General features: G+C 47.7%; 1 protein-coding gene across 3 annotated transcripts in view; it reads right to left on the bottom strand.

Moving 5' to 3' along the window:
• LOC141172268 (uncharacterized) overlaps nucleotides 1-5350 on the bottom strand; it is a 54050-nt gene extending 48700 nt beyond the window's left edge. For 2 of the 3 annotated variants that reach the window (XM_073656282.1, XM_073656283.1), the window contains exon 1: nucleotides 5214-5350. In XM_073656282.1, the coding sequence (XP_073512383.1) occupies nucleotides 5214-5312 (99 nt within the window). In that variant the 5' untranslated portion in view covers nucleotides 5313-5350. Of the gene's footprint in view, nucleotides 1-2719; nucleotides 2875-5213 lie in introns of all 3 variants that reach the window. The other variant, XM_073656285.1, reaches the window with a different exon arrangement.
• Between the last annotated feature and the right edge of the window lie 8361 nt (nucleotides 5351-13711).

Here is a 13711-nt window from a genome sequence, read left to right as displayed (position 1 = left end):
ATGTGACAGCCTTCCTACGGATCAAGAATGTAGTGATCGTGCCATATTTAGACGACTTCTTGATAATAGGGAAAACAGAAGCCCACTGCTACAGTCAGCTCCTAGTGGTCACGGAAGTGTTGCATCAGCTGGGGTGGTTAGTAAATTTCCAAAAATCAAGACTAACCCCCTCCAGGACTCAGACCTTTCTGGGTCTAATCCTAGACTCTCGTCACCAAACCTGCTTCCTCCCAGAGGACAAAATCTGCAGGTTGATTGCATTAGTCTCGAAGGCCATTCAAGCTCCAGAGATGTCTCTGAGAGAGGCAATGTCCCTCCTGGGTTCTATGAAGGCCTGTCTCCCAGCAGTAATGTGGGCCCAGGGGCATATGAGGCGGCTTCAGTGGGAGGTCCTGTCAGCACAGAGGTCCTGCAACGGGCATTTAGAAGGCAGGCTCTCTCTCTCCCCAGAAGTAGTAGATTCCCTTTCGTGGTGGACAGTCAGGGGAAATCTGACCGCAGGCGTTCAGTGGTCCAGACCAGTAGATCGGGTAATTACGACCGACGCAAGCAGTTCCGGATGGGGGGGTCATCTGGCAGAACTCTCAATACAGGATCACTGGGCTTACCACGAGAGGGGAGCATCCTCAAACATAAAGGAGCTTTGGGCAGTAGAAAGATCCCTCAGGGGCTTCCTCCCTCACATCCAAAATCACCATGTCCAGGTCAGGTCTGACAACCGGACAGCAGTAGCCTATGTGAATCACCAGGGAGGGACAAGGTCACGGCCTCTGATGGTGGTGGCAGACAGGATCCTTTGTGTAGCAGAGCGAAACCTCCCATCCCTCAGCGCCCTTCACATAAAGGGGGTAGAAAACGTGAAAGCAGATTTTCTAAGCCGCCATACCCTAAGACAGGGGGAGTGGGGTTTAAACCCGGAGGTCTTCCATCAGATTATCCAGTTATGGGGGCAGCCAGACATAGACCTGTTCGCCACAAGGGCAAACAGGAAGGTGCAGAGATTTTGCTCCCTAAATCCGGCAGAAAATCCCCATGCCGTAGATGCCCTCCAGATTCCTTGGTGGTTCAGGAAGGCCTATGCCTTTCCGCCATTAGTGATGATTCCAGTAGTGGTGAGGAAGATCCGGGAGGAAGGCGCCAGGGTGATTTTGATAGCCCCTTTTTGGCCCAAGAGGCCTTGGTTCTCTCTGCTTCGGCTAATGTCGGTGTCAGATCCCTGGATTCTACCAGAGAGGCTGGACCTTCTCATTCAGGGACCAGTATTCCATACCCAGGCCAGGGGGTTCCATCTTTCGGCATGGAATTTGAGAGGTCACTATTGAGTAGCAAGGGGTTTTCACCAGGCTTAGTTTCTACTTTATTGGGGAGCAGAAAACCAATTACAACTAAGATTTATAGCAGAGTTTGGGGTAAATTCCTAGAGTTTATAGATATCCCGCTAAAGAGCAAACCTCCGATCAGAGGGATCCTGGAATTTCTGCAAAAGGGGTGGGACCTGGGTCTAGCTACAGGGACCCTTAAGTTTCAGCTTTGGGAGCACTCTACAATTGTAATCTGGCTGGGAATAGGTGGATCTCGAGGTTTATCAAGTCCTGTGCCAGAGCAGGACTGGTTAGGTCCATGGGTGTTCCTCCTTGGGACCTGAATTTAGTCTTGAACGCTCTTAATAGTGAACCATTCGAACCCCTACACAAGGTCTCTCCAAAAATTCTCACCCTTAAGACCATCCTCCTAGTGGCCTTAACGTCAGCCCGTAGGGTGAGTGATCTGCAGGCCCTCTCGGTTAATCCTCCTTACACACAAATCTTTGAGGATAGGGTCACCTTGCGGCTAGATCCAGCATACCTTCCCAAGGTGGTATCTAGATTTCACCGTAGTCAGGAGATTGTGCTACCCTCGTTCTGCAGCAATCCCAAGAACCCAGGGGAAGTCAGGTTCCATAGCCTAGATGTTAGGAGGTCCCTGCTACAGTACATTCACATGACTAGTCTGTGGAGGAAAGACTATTCTTTGTTCCTGGCCTTTCAAGGGTGTAGGAAAGGTCACGGGGTGTCCAAGGGTACCATTTCTAGGTGGCTCAGGGAGGCCATTTGCTTAGCCTATACTTCCACAGGGGTTCCAGCCCCGGACAATGTGAGGGCTCATTCCACCAGAGCCGTCGCAACCTCCCGGGCAGAGAGAGCAGACGTCTCGATCGAGCAGATATGTAGGGCTGCTACTTGGTCTACACCATCCACCTTCTTTAAGCACTATCGGTTGGATCTATCCTCTTCTGATCTCACCTTTGGGAGAAGGGTACTTCAGGCGGTGGTCCCTCCCTAGGGTGCTCATAAATTCTCCAAAATTCTCTCAAGGTGTGCTGTCATGGGGGAGGGGAAAACACCAAGGTTACTTACCGGTAGCCGGTTTTTCCTGAGCCCATGACAGCACCCGTAGTTTCCCCCCCCTATTTTTTCTAGGTTTCTCACACCCTGGTGTGCACTGTTTTGGGTGGTGTGTATATGTATATTGTGGTGTTGGTTATCTGCCTAACCTGTTTAGGGAGGTCCTCTCAATGCTCTGTAAACAACTTAAGCGAGGGAGAGGTGCCGCCCTTTTATTTCAGACGGTTTCCTGTCCTTGGTGGGGCGGATCCTCTCTCTCAAGGTGTGCTGTCATGGGCTCAGGAAAAACCAGCTACCGGTAAGTAACCTTGGTGTTTTCTTTGAAACAATTGTACCTGCTGATTCCAGGTCTTTCTTTAGCTCTCCACAAGTGATCCTTGGCTCTTCCTCTGTAACCAATGCCATCAGTATGTTTTGCAGCAATAAGGTTGCAAAGGTCTTGAGACAGCTCACTGGTTTTACCCATCATGGGTTGCTTCTTGTGTGGCACCTTTTTAGTGAAAAATAATATATCAGCTAGTTCAACTGATAGCCTATAAAAAGGAGTCTCATTATGAAGTGGCAGGATTGCTTTCTATTTACTGATAGATTTCAGCTGGTTTCATGATTTTCCATGGCTTTTTGCACTTTTCTTCATGTGTTCAATGCTTTTTCCCTTTGTCATTTCACATTATTACACAACTAAATTTACGGATATCTATGGCATGATTTCTTTGCCTGCGTGCAGGAGCATACAAAAATCATTGGGCCCCCCACCCGAACAAAAATATAAATAATTGTCGTGGTCACAGAAGAGCATAACTCACAACTTTCCAGCCTTTACATAGTAATTTTCCTCTCGCTGAAGTCCCAAATTCCTCTTTCATTGACAATATCAAGTATTATGCAAACAAAAATGCCCCCCAGAACACAGTATGATACCCCCATGGTGAACTCCTCCACATGCACAGTATAATGACCCTACTGTACCCCACCTCAACTCCCAAGGCAAAGTATGGTGACCCCAACACAGTATGAACCCCCAAGTGTGACCCCCACACAGCCTCCCATGCACTATAATGGGCCCACACCGCACCACACTGTGTAATAGCCCGCACTAGCCATCATACAGTATAATGGCCCCCACACAAACCTTCACCTTGTATAATTGATTGTATACAGTATAATGGCCCCTCACATATTATAATGCGCCCCCCAACTATCCTGCACACAGTATAATGTGCCCCCCCACGATCCTGCACACAGTATAATGTGCCCCCCCCCACGATCCTGCACACAGTATGATGCGCCCCCCCACGATCCTGCACACAGTATAATGCGCCCCCCCACGATCCTGCACACAGTATTATGCACCCCCCCAAGGTCCTGCACACAGTATGATGCGCCCCCCCACAATCCTACACACAGTATAATGCGCCCCCCCCACAATCCTACACAGTATAATGCGCGCCCCCCCCATGATCCTCCACACAGTATAATGCGCCCCCCCACGGTCCTCCACACAGCATAATGCACACCCTCCACACAGCATAATGCACACCCTCCACACAGCATAATGCACACCCTCCACGGTCCTCCACACAGCATAATGCACACCCTCCACGGTCCTCCACACAGCATAATGCACACCCTCCACGGTCCTCCACACAGCATAATGCACACCCTCCACGGTCCTCCACACAGCATAATGCACACTCTCCACGGTCCTCCACACAGCATAATGCACACTCTCCACGGTCCTCCACACAGCATAATGCACACCCTCCACACAGCATAATGCACACCCTCCACGGACCTCCACACAGCATAATTCACTTCTCCATACTGTATTATGCCCACCAGTCACTGATTTAAAAAAATAAACACAATAGTCCACTTTCCTGGTTCCAGCCGATACTCCAGTCTCCTCAGTCTGCGGTGTGAAGCGCTGCACATCTCAGAGCAGCGGGCGAACTGTAAGGACGTTATCGCACCTGCTGCTCTGAGACAGCAGAAGCCGAGGAAGAATGAGGGGGGTGTAAGTGTCTGCTGATGCTCCCTCCTCCATTGCTTGAACTAGGTCCCCCCTCCAGCCGTCAGCGTAAGCAATGATGATGATGATGATGATGATGGAGGAGGGAGAGTCAGCAGGCGCTGCCACCCCCCCCCCTCATTTTGTGAGGGCAGGCGGCTGGCTACTAAAGGGCGGAGGAGGTGCCCGCTGTGGTGAGGGCCTGCTACGGGCCCCTTAGGAGTGGCTACACCCAGTGCCTGTGTGGATTGGTTGTTACTGATATCTGGTGAGAATTTCATGTCAATAACACCTTTAAAACTGCATGCATCCATCGTTTACAAACAAAACCACAATGTTCACCAATCAAAATAGTGGACAACCTCTTCAAATGGTTACACTTAAGCAAAAAAAGACAGATCTTGTACTATGCTAGGAAATCTGGAGCATCTTTACGCAAAAAAAAACAAAAAAAACTTGCAACATTTTGAAAAGTTGCTATTGTTTTCCTAGAAAATTTCTGGCTCATTAAAACCACACCCACATTATAGATTGAATCCAAAACTATCTGCAGACTAAAGTGAAAATTCAAACAAAAGCCATAATGAAATTGGAGCACTAATAAAGTCTGAAATCCAAACTTTTACTGATGCAAAAAGAATTCTTAATGGCAGTGAAGGTGTCTGAATGGCCAGCAGCAGTCTCCCCCAGATACTGTAGACAGATGCTAAGGAAAGGACTTTACAGACTCAACAGAGCAAGGCAACACTGCTTAGAATTCATCCTCTTCCTATAGAGACTTGCACAGTGCAGGGTAAGAAAATATAAAAGGTACTTACACCTTGTATGTTACAAATGCTGAACCGTCCAGAGGACAGACGGGCTCTCCATAGGTCAGCGACCACCAGCTTCTGACTGACGATTTCCTTTCTCTGCATTAGGTTTCGTTTCAGCAGAATCACGTGACCCGCAGCCAATCACTGCCCGCCTCCTCATAGGCTGCCTGTGAGGCCGCCCTCAGCACGGCTCTTGTAGGCAGCTGTCTAACACTCAGGACTAAATGCCATCAGGAAATGTATTACAATATCTACTATTTTCAGAACATTGTAAATGAAGGGTTTCTTAGATTTGCTCCAGATAGAGAACAGCTAGAATAAGAATGGTATCTACATGTAATCAGTATTCTGCGGAGCTGCTCCCTTGGGGCTGGGGTCCCCTCCTCTCAGCTCTGGTACATCCTCACTGTGATCCTAAACTTCATCCTCCCTTATCCTTTCCCAGTCACCAAATGTCTCTGCACTGAGATGTGGATGGTGTCAGTCTGCGCGGCGCTGCTCACTATCACACATAATAGGATTAGATACATGGCTCAGGCTGTCACACATGATTGGCTTAGATACACCGCCTACACACGCCACTCCAAGTAGCTAAGATAATCATGTCTAATGCACTCCACGGAACATCATGGGCTTAGATACACAGCAGAGTGCATCACGCATGGTGGGCTACGATACATGGCTCAGAGAACTGTATCACACATGACAGGCTTAGATACACTGCTGCATCACATGATGGGATTAGATACATGGCTTTGCTCAGTCAAAGCCCCATTCATATGTCTAATGCAGGGATGTCTGACCGAGTTTACATTCATTGAGCTGAGCAAATGTTCAGATCCCAACAGCATGAGGATTGCTGTGCTCTGAACGCTGCGGTGACATTGGTGGTGAGCGGAGGATGGCAGAATGACATTGTACTACTACTCCCAGGCTACGGCGCTGTTAGAAGTAGTCATCACCGCTTTCCTGCTCTCACCCCTCTGAGCAGCCCTATGGCCGTGAGACCTCTTGGTAGTCTGACATTTAGTAGTACAGCAACAGGCTACCAACAACCGGCACTCACCACCCTTCTGCTCCGCTCACTGTCTCTACTCAGCATCTCCTGTCATAACTCGCCGCTCAACACTGAGTGGTGAATTGTAGGTCCGAGCACCACTCTAGGCAAAAAAAAAAAAAAAAAAGGCGCTTTGCTCCCTCCACAGTTGAGAACTGGACAGCCCAATTTCTAGAAGCTTCTGCTGTAGAGATAGACACACTATATGGGACAACTTGTTTCAGAAATTCAATGCACCGGAAAGGGGTGTACCATCCATAGCAGCAGCCCATACAGCATCTATGGGGCCCTAGAGTTGATACTATAGGTGGGCACTTTAAGGGCATCTTCCTGTGGGGATATTATACTGCTCTATACTGTATGTGTGGCGTGAAACTTGGGAGGGGGGATTCACTGTTGGGATACAATACTGTGTGTGGGTGGGAGCATCACAACCTATAATGACCATAAAAATAGAATTAGACTTACCGGTAATTCGGTTTCTAATAACCACCACGACAGCACCAAAGAAGGAGGATGTCACCCCACCCTAATAGGGACAGGAAACACAAAGAGGTTAAATAGCCCCTCCCTCATCCTCCCTCCAGTGTTTTTATAAAGGACCACACAGGTATGGATGCTTCAAATTAAATTTATTCAAATTAAATGATTGGCTAACCAAGCCTGGGAGGGAATTACCAATGCTGTCGTGGTGGTTATTAGAAACCGAATTACCGGTAAGTCTAATTCTATTTTCTCCAATAACCCCACGACAGCACCAAAGGAGGAGTACCAAAAACTCATGTTTAGGGAGGGACAATGGCCTGAAGCACTTTCTGCCCAAAGGCCAAGTCTTTAATGGACATTAAGTTTAGTTTGTAATGCTTGGTGAAGGTATGGACCGAAGACCATGTAGCTGCTCTGCATATCTGCTCGAGGGAAGCGCTAGCCTTTTCTGCCCAGGAGACGGACATGGCTCTTGTAGAGTGTGCTTTCAGTTTCTCTGGTGGTGAGAGATATTGGATCTAATATGATTCGACAATTGCTTTCTTGATCCAAGTAGCGATGGTAACCTTTGAGACCTTTTTCCCTCTGTTCTGACCAAAATGGCTGAATAAAGAGGTTCTGATCTTTTCTCCAGGCCTCTGTCCTCTGGAGGTAGTGAAGAACAACCCGTCTTACATCCATTCTTCTCTTTTATTTTTTGGGTCTTGACAGAAGGAAGGCAGAATTATCTCCTGAGACCTATGAAAGTCTAAGACTACCTTTGGTAAGAAAGATGGGTCCAATTGTAGAATAATCCTATCATCCAGAATTCTCAGATAGGGGTCATTCACTGAGAAGGCTTGGATTTCTCCTACTCTTCTAGCAATGGTAATTGCTATTAGAAATGTTGTTTTCCAAGCTAATTTATCCAGCTCTATTGAGGCCAAAGGTTCAAATGGTGGTAGTGTCAGACCTTTAAGGACAATATTAAGATCCCAGGAGGGAACGTGGTTAATTATTCTGGGACGCAGACGAGTAGCTGCTTTCATGAACATTTTTACCTATCGCTGTTCGGCAAGGCTCTGGTCGAAGTAGATACTCAGTGCCGCAATCTGAACTTTGAGGGTGCTGGGTCTAAGACCCTTCTCCAGCCCTTCTTGTAGAAAATCCAAGATCTGGGTCATGTCAGGATGCCGAAGATCTGGTATATTTGGTTTATACCATGCTAGGAAGGTCTTCCATATCTTGCTGTATATGGAGTTTGTGATTTGTTTCCTACTTTTTTGTAGGGTATGAATTACTCGGTCTGAGAGCCCTCTAGCCTTCAGGATTGTGAATTCAGAAGCCAGGCTGCTAGATGGAGGTTCTCTGGATTTGGATGGAGTATTGGACTCTGATGGAGAAGGTTTCTGATTGCTGGTAGAATGAGGGGTCCTTCTATGCTTAAATTGTTTAGTGCACAGAACCAACTTCTTTTGGGCCAAAGCGGGGCTATCAAGATTATCTTGACCTCCTCGGTCCTTACTTTCTGTAAGGTTCTGGGTAGCAATGGAATTGGGGAAAGGCGTAAGCCAGATGGAAACGCCATGGGTGAGCAAATGCATCTATCCCCAGGCATGCGTCGTCTGGATCTAGGGAGAAGTATTTTTCTGCCTTGGTCTTCTGGCGTCTTGCAAAGAGGTCCACCTCCGGACGACCCCATCGTTTGGTCAGCATGTGGAAAATGTCTGAGTCCAGCTCCCATTCTCCCGGATGGATATTCCTTCTGCTCAGAAAGTCGGCTTGGTTGTTGTCTGAGCCTTTTATGTGCAACCCTGATAAGGAATGAAGATGTCCTTCTGCCCAGAAGAATATTCTTGCCGAGATACTCTTTAGATTCTCGTACCTTGTGCTCCCTTGATGAGATAGATGAGCTACGGTAGTCATGTTGTCTGAGTAGACTTTTACGTGTTTGCCCGTAATGATTGGAGCCGATATTTTGAGCGCTTCCTCCACTGCCTTTAATTCGTGGAAGTTGGAGGATTTCTTGCTGGTTTCTTTTGTCCAGACCCCTTGGAAGGGGGTTTGAGCAACAACGGCTCCCCATCCTGTTTTGCTGGCATCTACCGTGACTGTTACCAGAGGGAACTGAAACCATGGAACCCCTATTCTTAGGTTCTTTGGGTTGAGCCACATGATAGGGATGTCTTCACATAATGAGGGATCATGATCTTCCTGTCTAATGAGTTTGGGGATCCGTCCCACTGTGCAAGAATATGAGTCTGCAAAACTCTGGTGTGAGCCTGAGCCCAGGCTACAGATTGAAGGTAGGCTGTCATGGAGCCGAGGGTTGACATGGCAGACCTTAGGGACACTCTGTTCAGGGTCCTTAGATTCAATATCTTGGATCTCAAGAGTATCTGTTTGTCCTTTGGTAGGAAGGAGGTTTGTCTGGCGGAATCTAGTAGAACCCCCAGGAACGTTTTTTCTGTGGCAGGGTCCAGGTCTGACTTTTGATGGTTATCAACCACCCTAGGGTGGTCAGGATCTGGATTGTTCTTTGCAGATCTTCCTGGAGTGATTCTACCGAGGGACTTACTAGTAAGAAGTCGTCGAGGTAGGGAATGATGTAGACTTTCTCTTTCCTGATTGAAGCCACTACTTCTGACATAATTTTGGTGAATATTCTTGGTGCTGAAGATATCCCGAACGGCAATACGTTGAATTGGAAGTGTAACGTCTGGTCCTCTTGAACCACTGCAAACCTTAGAAATTTTCGGTATGTTGGATGTATAGGGACGTGATAGTATGCGTCCTGTAAGTCTATGGTTGCCATCACATACCCCTGCCCTATTAAGGGAACTGCTGATTTGATGGACTCCATCTTGAATCTTCGGTAGACAATGTACTGGTTTAAGGGTTTCAGATTTATTATTATTCTGTATGTGCCGTTTGGTTTCTTTATCATAAACAGGCGTGAATAGTGGCCTGTGTATCTTTCTGTTTTTGGAACTGGTGAAATAGCCCCCAAGGATAGTAGGTCTTTTAGGCCAGACATCATAGCGGTTTTTAATCTTGGAGAGGTTAGATGAGTTATCCTTACTCTTTTGGGAGGATATGAGGAGAATTCGATCTTTACCCCATCTTGAATTACATTTAAGACCTACCGATTGGAGCAGATCTTTTGCCATTGGGGAAGGTATTTCATGATTCGTCCCCCCACCGCACTGGCGTCACCGCTTCTGTTGTCGTTGTCCTTTTAGGGAAAAAATATTCCTATCTTTACCCCCTTTGGGGTAGCTCCATCGACCGGACTTGCCCTTCCCCCTGTATTGGGGATTCTGTTCCCGAGGGTGGCGAAAGGGGGTCTTCTTATAGTGTCTGGGTTCAGGCAAGGATTTCTTTTTGTCAGCCGCCTTTTCCAGGAGGTCGTCAAGGACCTGGCCAAACATATATTCTCCCTTGAAGGGAATAGAACAAAGTTTTATTTTAGAGGCCACATCACCGCTCCACGATTTCAGCCATAGTGCTCGTCTTGTGGAGTTTGATAGGACTGCTGCCCTGGCGGTTACCCTCACGGATTCTGCTGAAGCGTCTGCCAGGAAGTCAGTGGCTTTCTGCAGTAAAGGTAGGGAAGCTTGTATCTCCTCTCTGGATGTGCCCATAGCCAGGTGTTCTTCAAGCTGGTTGAGCCATCTTGACATGGACCGTGCAACACATGTGGAGACTACATTTGTGTTCATAAGGACTGCTGATGTTTCCCAGGATTTCTTGAGAAGGCTGTCCATCTTACGGTCCAGAGGATCTTTTAGTTGGGAGGAATCTTCGAATGGCAATACTGTTTTTTTAGCTACTCTTGCCACTTGAATGTCGACCTTAGGTATCTCGGTCTAACATTTTGCCGTTTCTTCATCTACGGGAAACCTATTTTTCATTTCCACTGGTGTATTCAGCCGTCTTTCAGGGTTTTCCCATTCGTCCAGGATTAGATCCTGAATGTTTTTATGTATCGGGAACACCATCCTTTTCTTTGAACGGAAACCACCGAACATCTCTTCCTGGACTGATCTATTGGGCTTCTCTTCTTCTACTTCCATCGTTCTTCTTACTGCTGAGAGGAGGTCTTCCATAAATTCCATTGAAAAATATTTCTTATTTTCCGGACCTTCCTCTGCTGAACTAAGTTCACCTTCCTCTGTAGGGTCTTCTGGAAGGAATGTCTCGTCCTGGGAGTCCGAGTCTCCTCTTTCTTCCAGGGAAATTTTCCTCTATTTTGCCTTTGGAGGCGAATCAGAAGTGGATCGGGAAAAGGAGGCCAATGAAGACTGAATCTCCTGCCGGACTATCCCTTTGATTTCGTCCATAAGGGACGGCTGCTCTTCCCTCATAATCTTTTCTGTGCATTTCTGGCATAAATATTTTTTGCTAGAAGAAGACAGTTTTTTTGAACATATAGCACACTTCCGGCTAGATTTATTTCCTGGTGCAGGATCCTTGTCCCCCTAAAAAAGAGGGAGAAGGGTAATTAAATATTAATTCTAACCTGCACCTAGGAAAGGACCCCCAGTGCCAGACTTACTGGGACTGGAATCTCGCTGGGCTCCGCAGACATGGCAAAGATAGACTTCTGACATCCAATGCAGCAAACAAATGGATTAGGTCCTACCTTAGCTGTCTTCAGTCCAGGGCTGTTATATAGGCGACTGGACTCTGCGCTCCTCCCCTTCCCTGGGGAGGGGGGTGGTGTAGCTCCTCCCCCTGGGTCCAATTTGGTGAAGCAGGAACACCTGCGATCACCTGTGGGGTTATTCATTTATTTCCCCCTTTCTCTCTCTCTCTTTTTTTTTTTTTCTTTTTGAACAGACCGGAAGTGACGTCAGGGACCCATTTCCGGTGTCCCACGCAACTTTCCGGCCGCTTCCTGTTTTTTTGCATTCCAGGGTGGAACGCATCCCGGAAGTGACGTTCTCGGCGGTCCGTGTCACTTCCGGGATGCCACACGTGGCGCTCCGCTACGGAGACCGCCGAAGGCCGCTTAGAGGGGGGAGAGGAGCAGGGCTGGAGAGCTCGAGGAGGCCTCCAGCCCGACACCCACCGGACCTTACCCGCAGGCGCGGACACGGTGGGGACAGAAGTCCCGAGTCCCAGAGGAGACGGGAGCAGCATCAGGGAAGGGGGAGAAAACTGCCCGGTCCCAGCTTCCCGACTTTAACAGGTATGTCAGGTGTCTGCCGCCGGCACAGAGCACCCCGGATGACCTCTTCATCCCAATAGGGACAGGAAAAACACTGGAGGGAGGATGAGGGAGGGGCTATTTAACCTCTTTGTGTTTCCTGTTCCTATTAGGGTGGGGTCACATCCTCCTTCTTTGGTGCTGTCGTGGGGTTATTGGAGAAAAGGGTATTGCTGGTGAGAATATTAAAGGGAATGTGGCACGATGTTTAACTCTCTATTAATTGTTGATTATATAATCAATATTTTTTTTATACAAAATTAAATATACAACTTTAATAGTTTTTATAAATTTTTATTTCAGCCACTGGGGGCTCCAATTTGCATTTGGGGGGTTTGTAGCTGTCTGAGCACAACACAGCCTTATGCCCAAGGGCTGCCATAGTTTAAGTGTGGCAATGTGCCCACGGTGCAGAATTGAAGCAGAAAATTTCTGCATATCCTTGGCAGTAAAAACGCTTGCGGATTTTACACACTTTTTTAAAGAGTTTTTGCAGCGTTTTTACATGCGGATTTGACTTGCATTTTTTTTAAATGCATTGTGACCTCAAATCCGCATGCGGAAACGCACAAATAATGGACATGCTGCGGATTTTTCCGCAAGGAAAATCTGCTGCGGAAACTTCTGCAGCATGTGCACAGAACATGCGGGTTTTCATTGGGGACCATGAGGCACGGATTACCAAGCTTTTTTAAAGCGTTTATGGTGCCGAAATTCCGCATCAAAAACGCTTGAAAAACGCACGGTGGGACGGCAACATCTCATGCATTGAGGCTGCTCCTCCTACCTCTAGCTGTGACCTGGGCACGCCCCCTGGGCTGTTCAGGGCACAGCTGTGGGAGGAGATAGCGGCCATCTTTGTGAAGCCCACAGTGTATGCTGCGGGCTCTATTTTCCCGCTGACATTGCACACACTGTTTAGTATGGAGTTGGAGATGCCGGGGAGTGGAGATCCCGGGTGAGGTAAGGATCTTTGGTGGCGAGCAGCGATCACAGCCTGTCAGTATTACAGTACAGCCTGTGATCACCGCTCACCGCCGAACTGTTCAGGGCACAGCAGGGGGATGATCCATCTGCTGTGCTGTAAACGGTTCGAATAGGATGTAGAGCTGCGTGGGAGTGCAGGTAAGGCAAGTGCAAGTGTTTTTGCTTTTTTTTTTTTCTATGCATTGAATATATGAGGGCCATATGCCAGGATGCACTATATGGGGCCCATTATACTGTGGGGCACTGTACAGGCCCATTATACTGTGGGGCACTGTACGGGCCCATTATACTGTGGGGCACTGTACGGGCCCATTATACTGTGGGGCACATTAGTGTAGGTCACCTTTATGGGGCCTTTTATACAGAGGGCTCGGCGACTGATTAGCGGAATAGTTACTGACATCACCGCTCCTCAGTCGCCAGGAGGTCTCGCGGAGCGCAGAGAGATCCAGAATGGCTGCTGCTACAGCCTATGGAGCTTTGTTTTTTGAGCAAGGCTCCATAGCCTTTGGCTGTCTGATTTGGGGATTGCTGTTTGAACGCCATGGACTACGTCGGAGCTGCATAGGAACTTTGCTTTCTAATAAATTGGTGAAAGAGGGTCAGTGTCTTTATTTCTCTCATTTTATTTTTTTCAGGTTTCCATTTGTGGACTACGTCTGATTCCCAGGACTACAACGGACCTGCATGTTTTTTTCCTTTCTGGAAATTAGTTTATGAACCAGGGAAAGTGTCGGAGTGTTTTTTCAAATAAAATGTATTTTTCTGTATGTTTTTTTT

This window comes from Phyllobates terribilis, unplaced genomic scaffold (assembly GCF_046119375.1).
Source record: "Phyllobates terribilis strain yellow unplaced genomic scaffold, ASM4611937v1 Scaffold_12__6_contigs__length_324123572, whole genome shotgun sequence".
NCBI classification, from domain to species: Eukaryota; Metazoa; Chordata; class Amphibia; order Anura; family Dendrobatidae; genus Phyllobates; species Phyllobates terribilis.
Note: the sequence above shows the minus strand (reverse complement) of the source record. Positions and strands in the feature narration are given on the sequence as shown.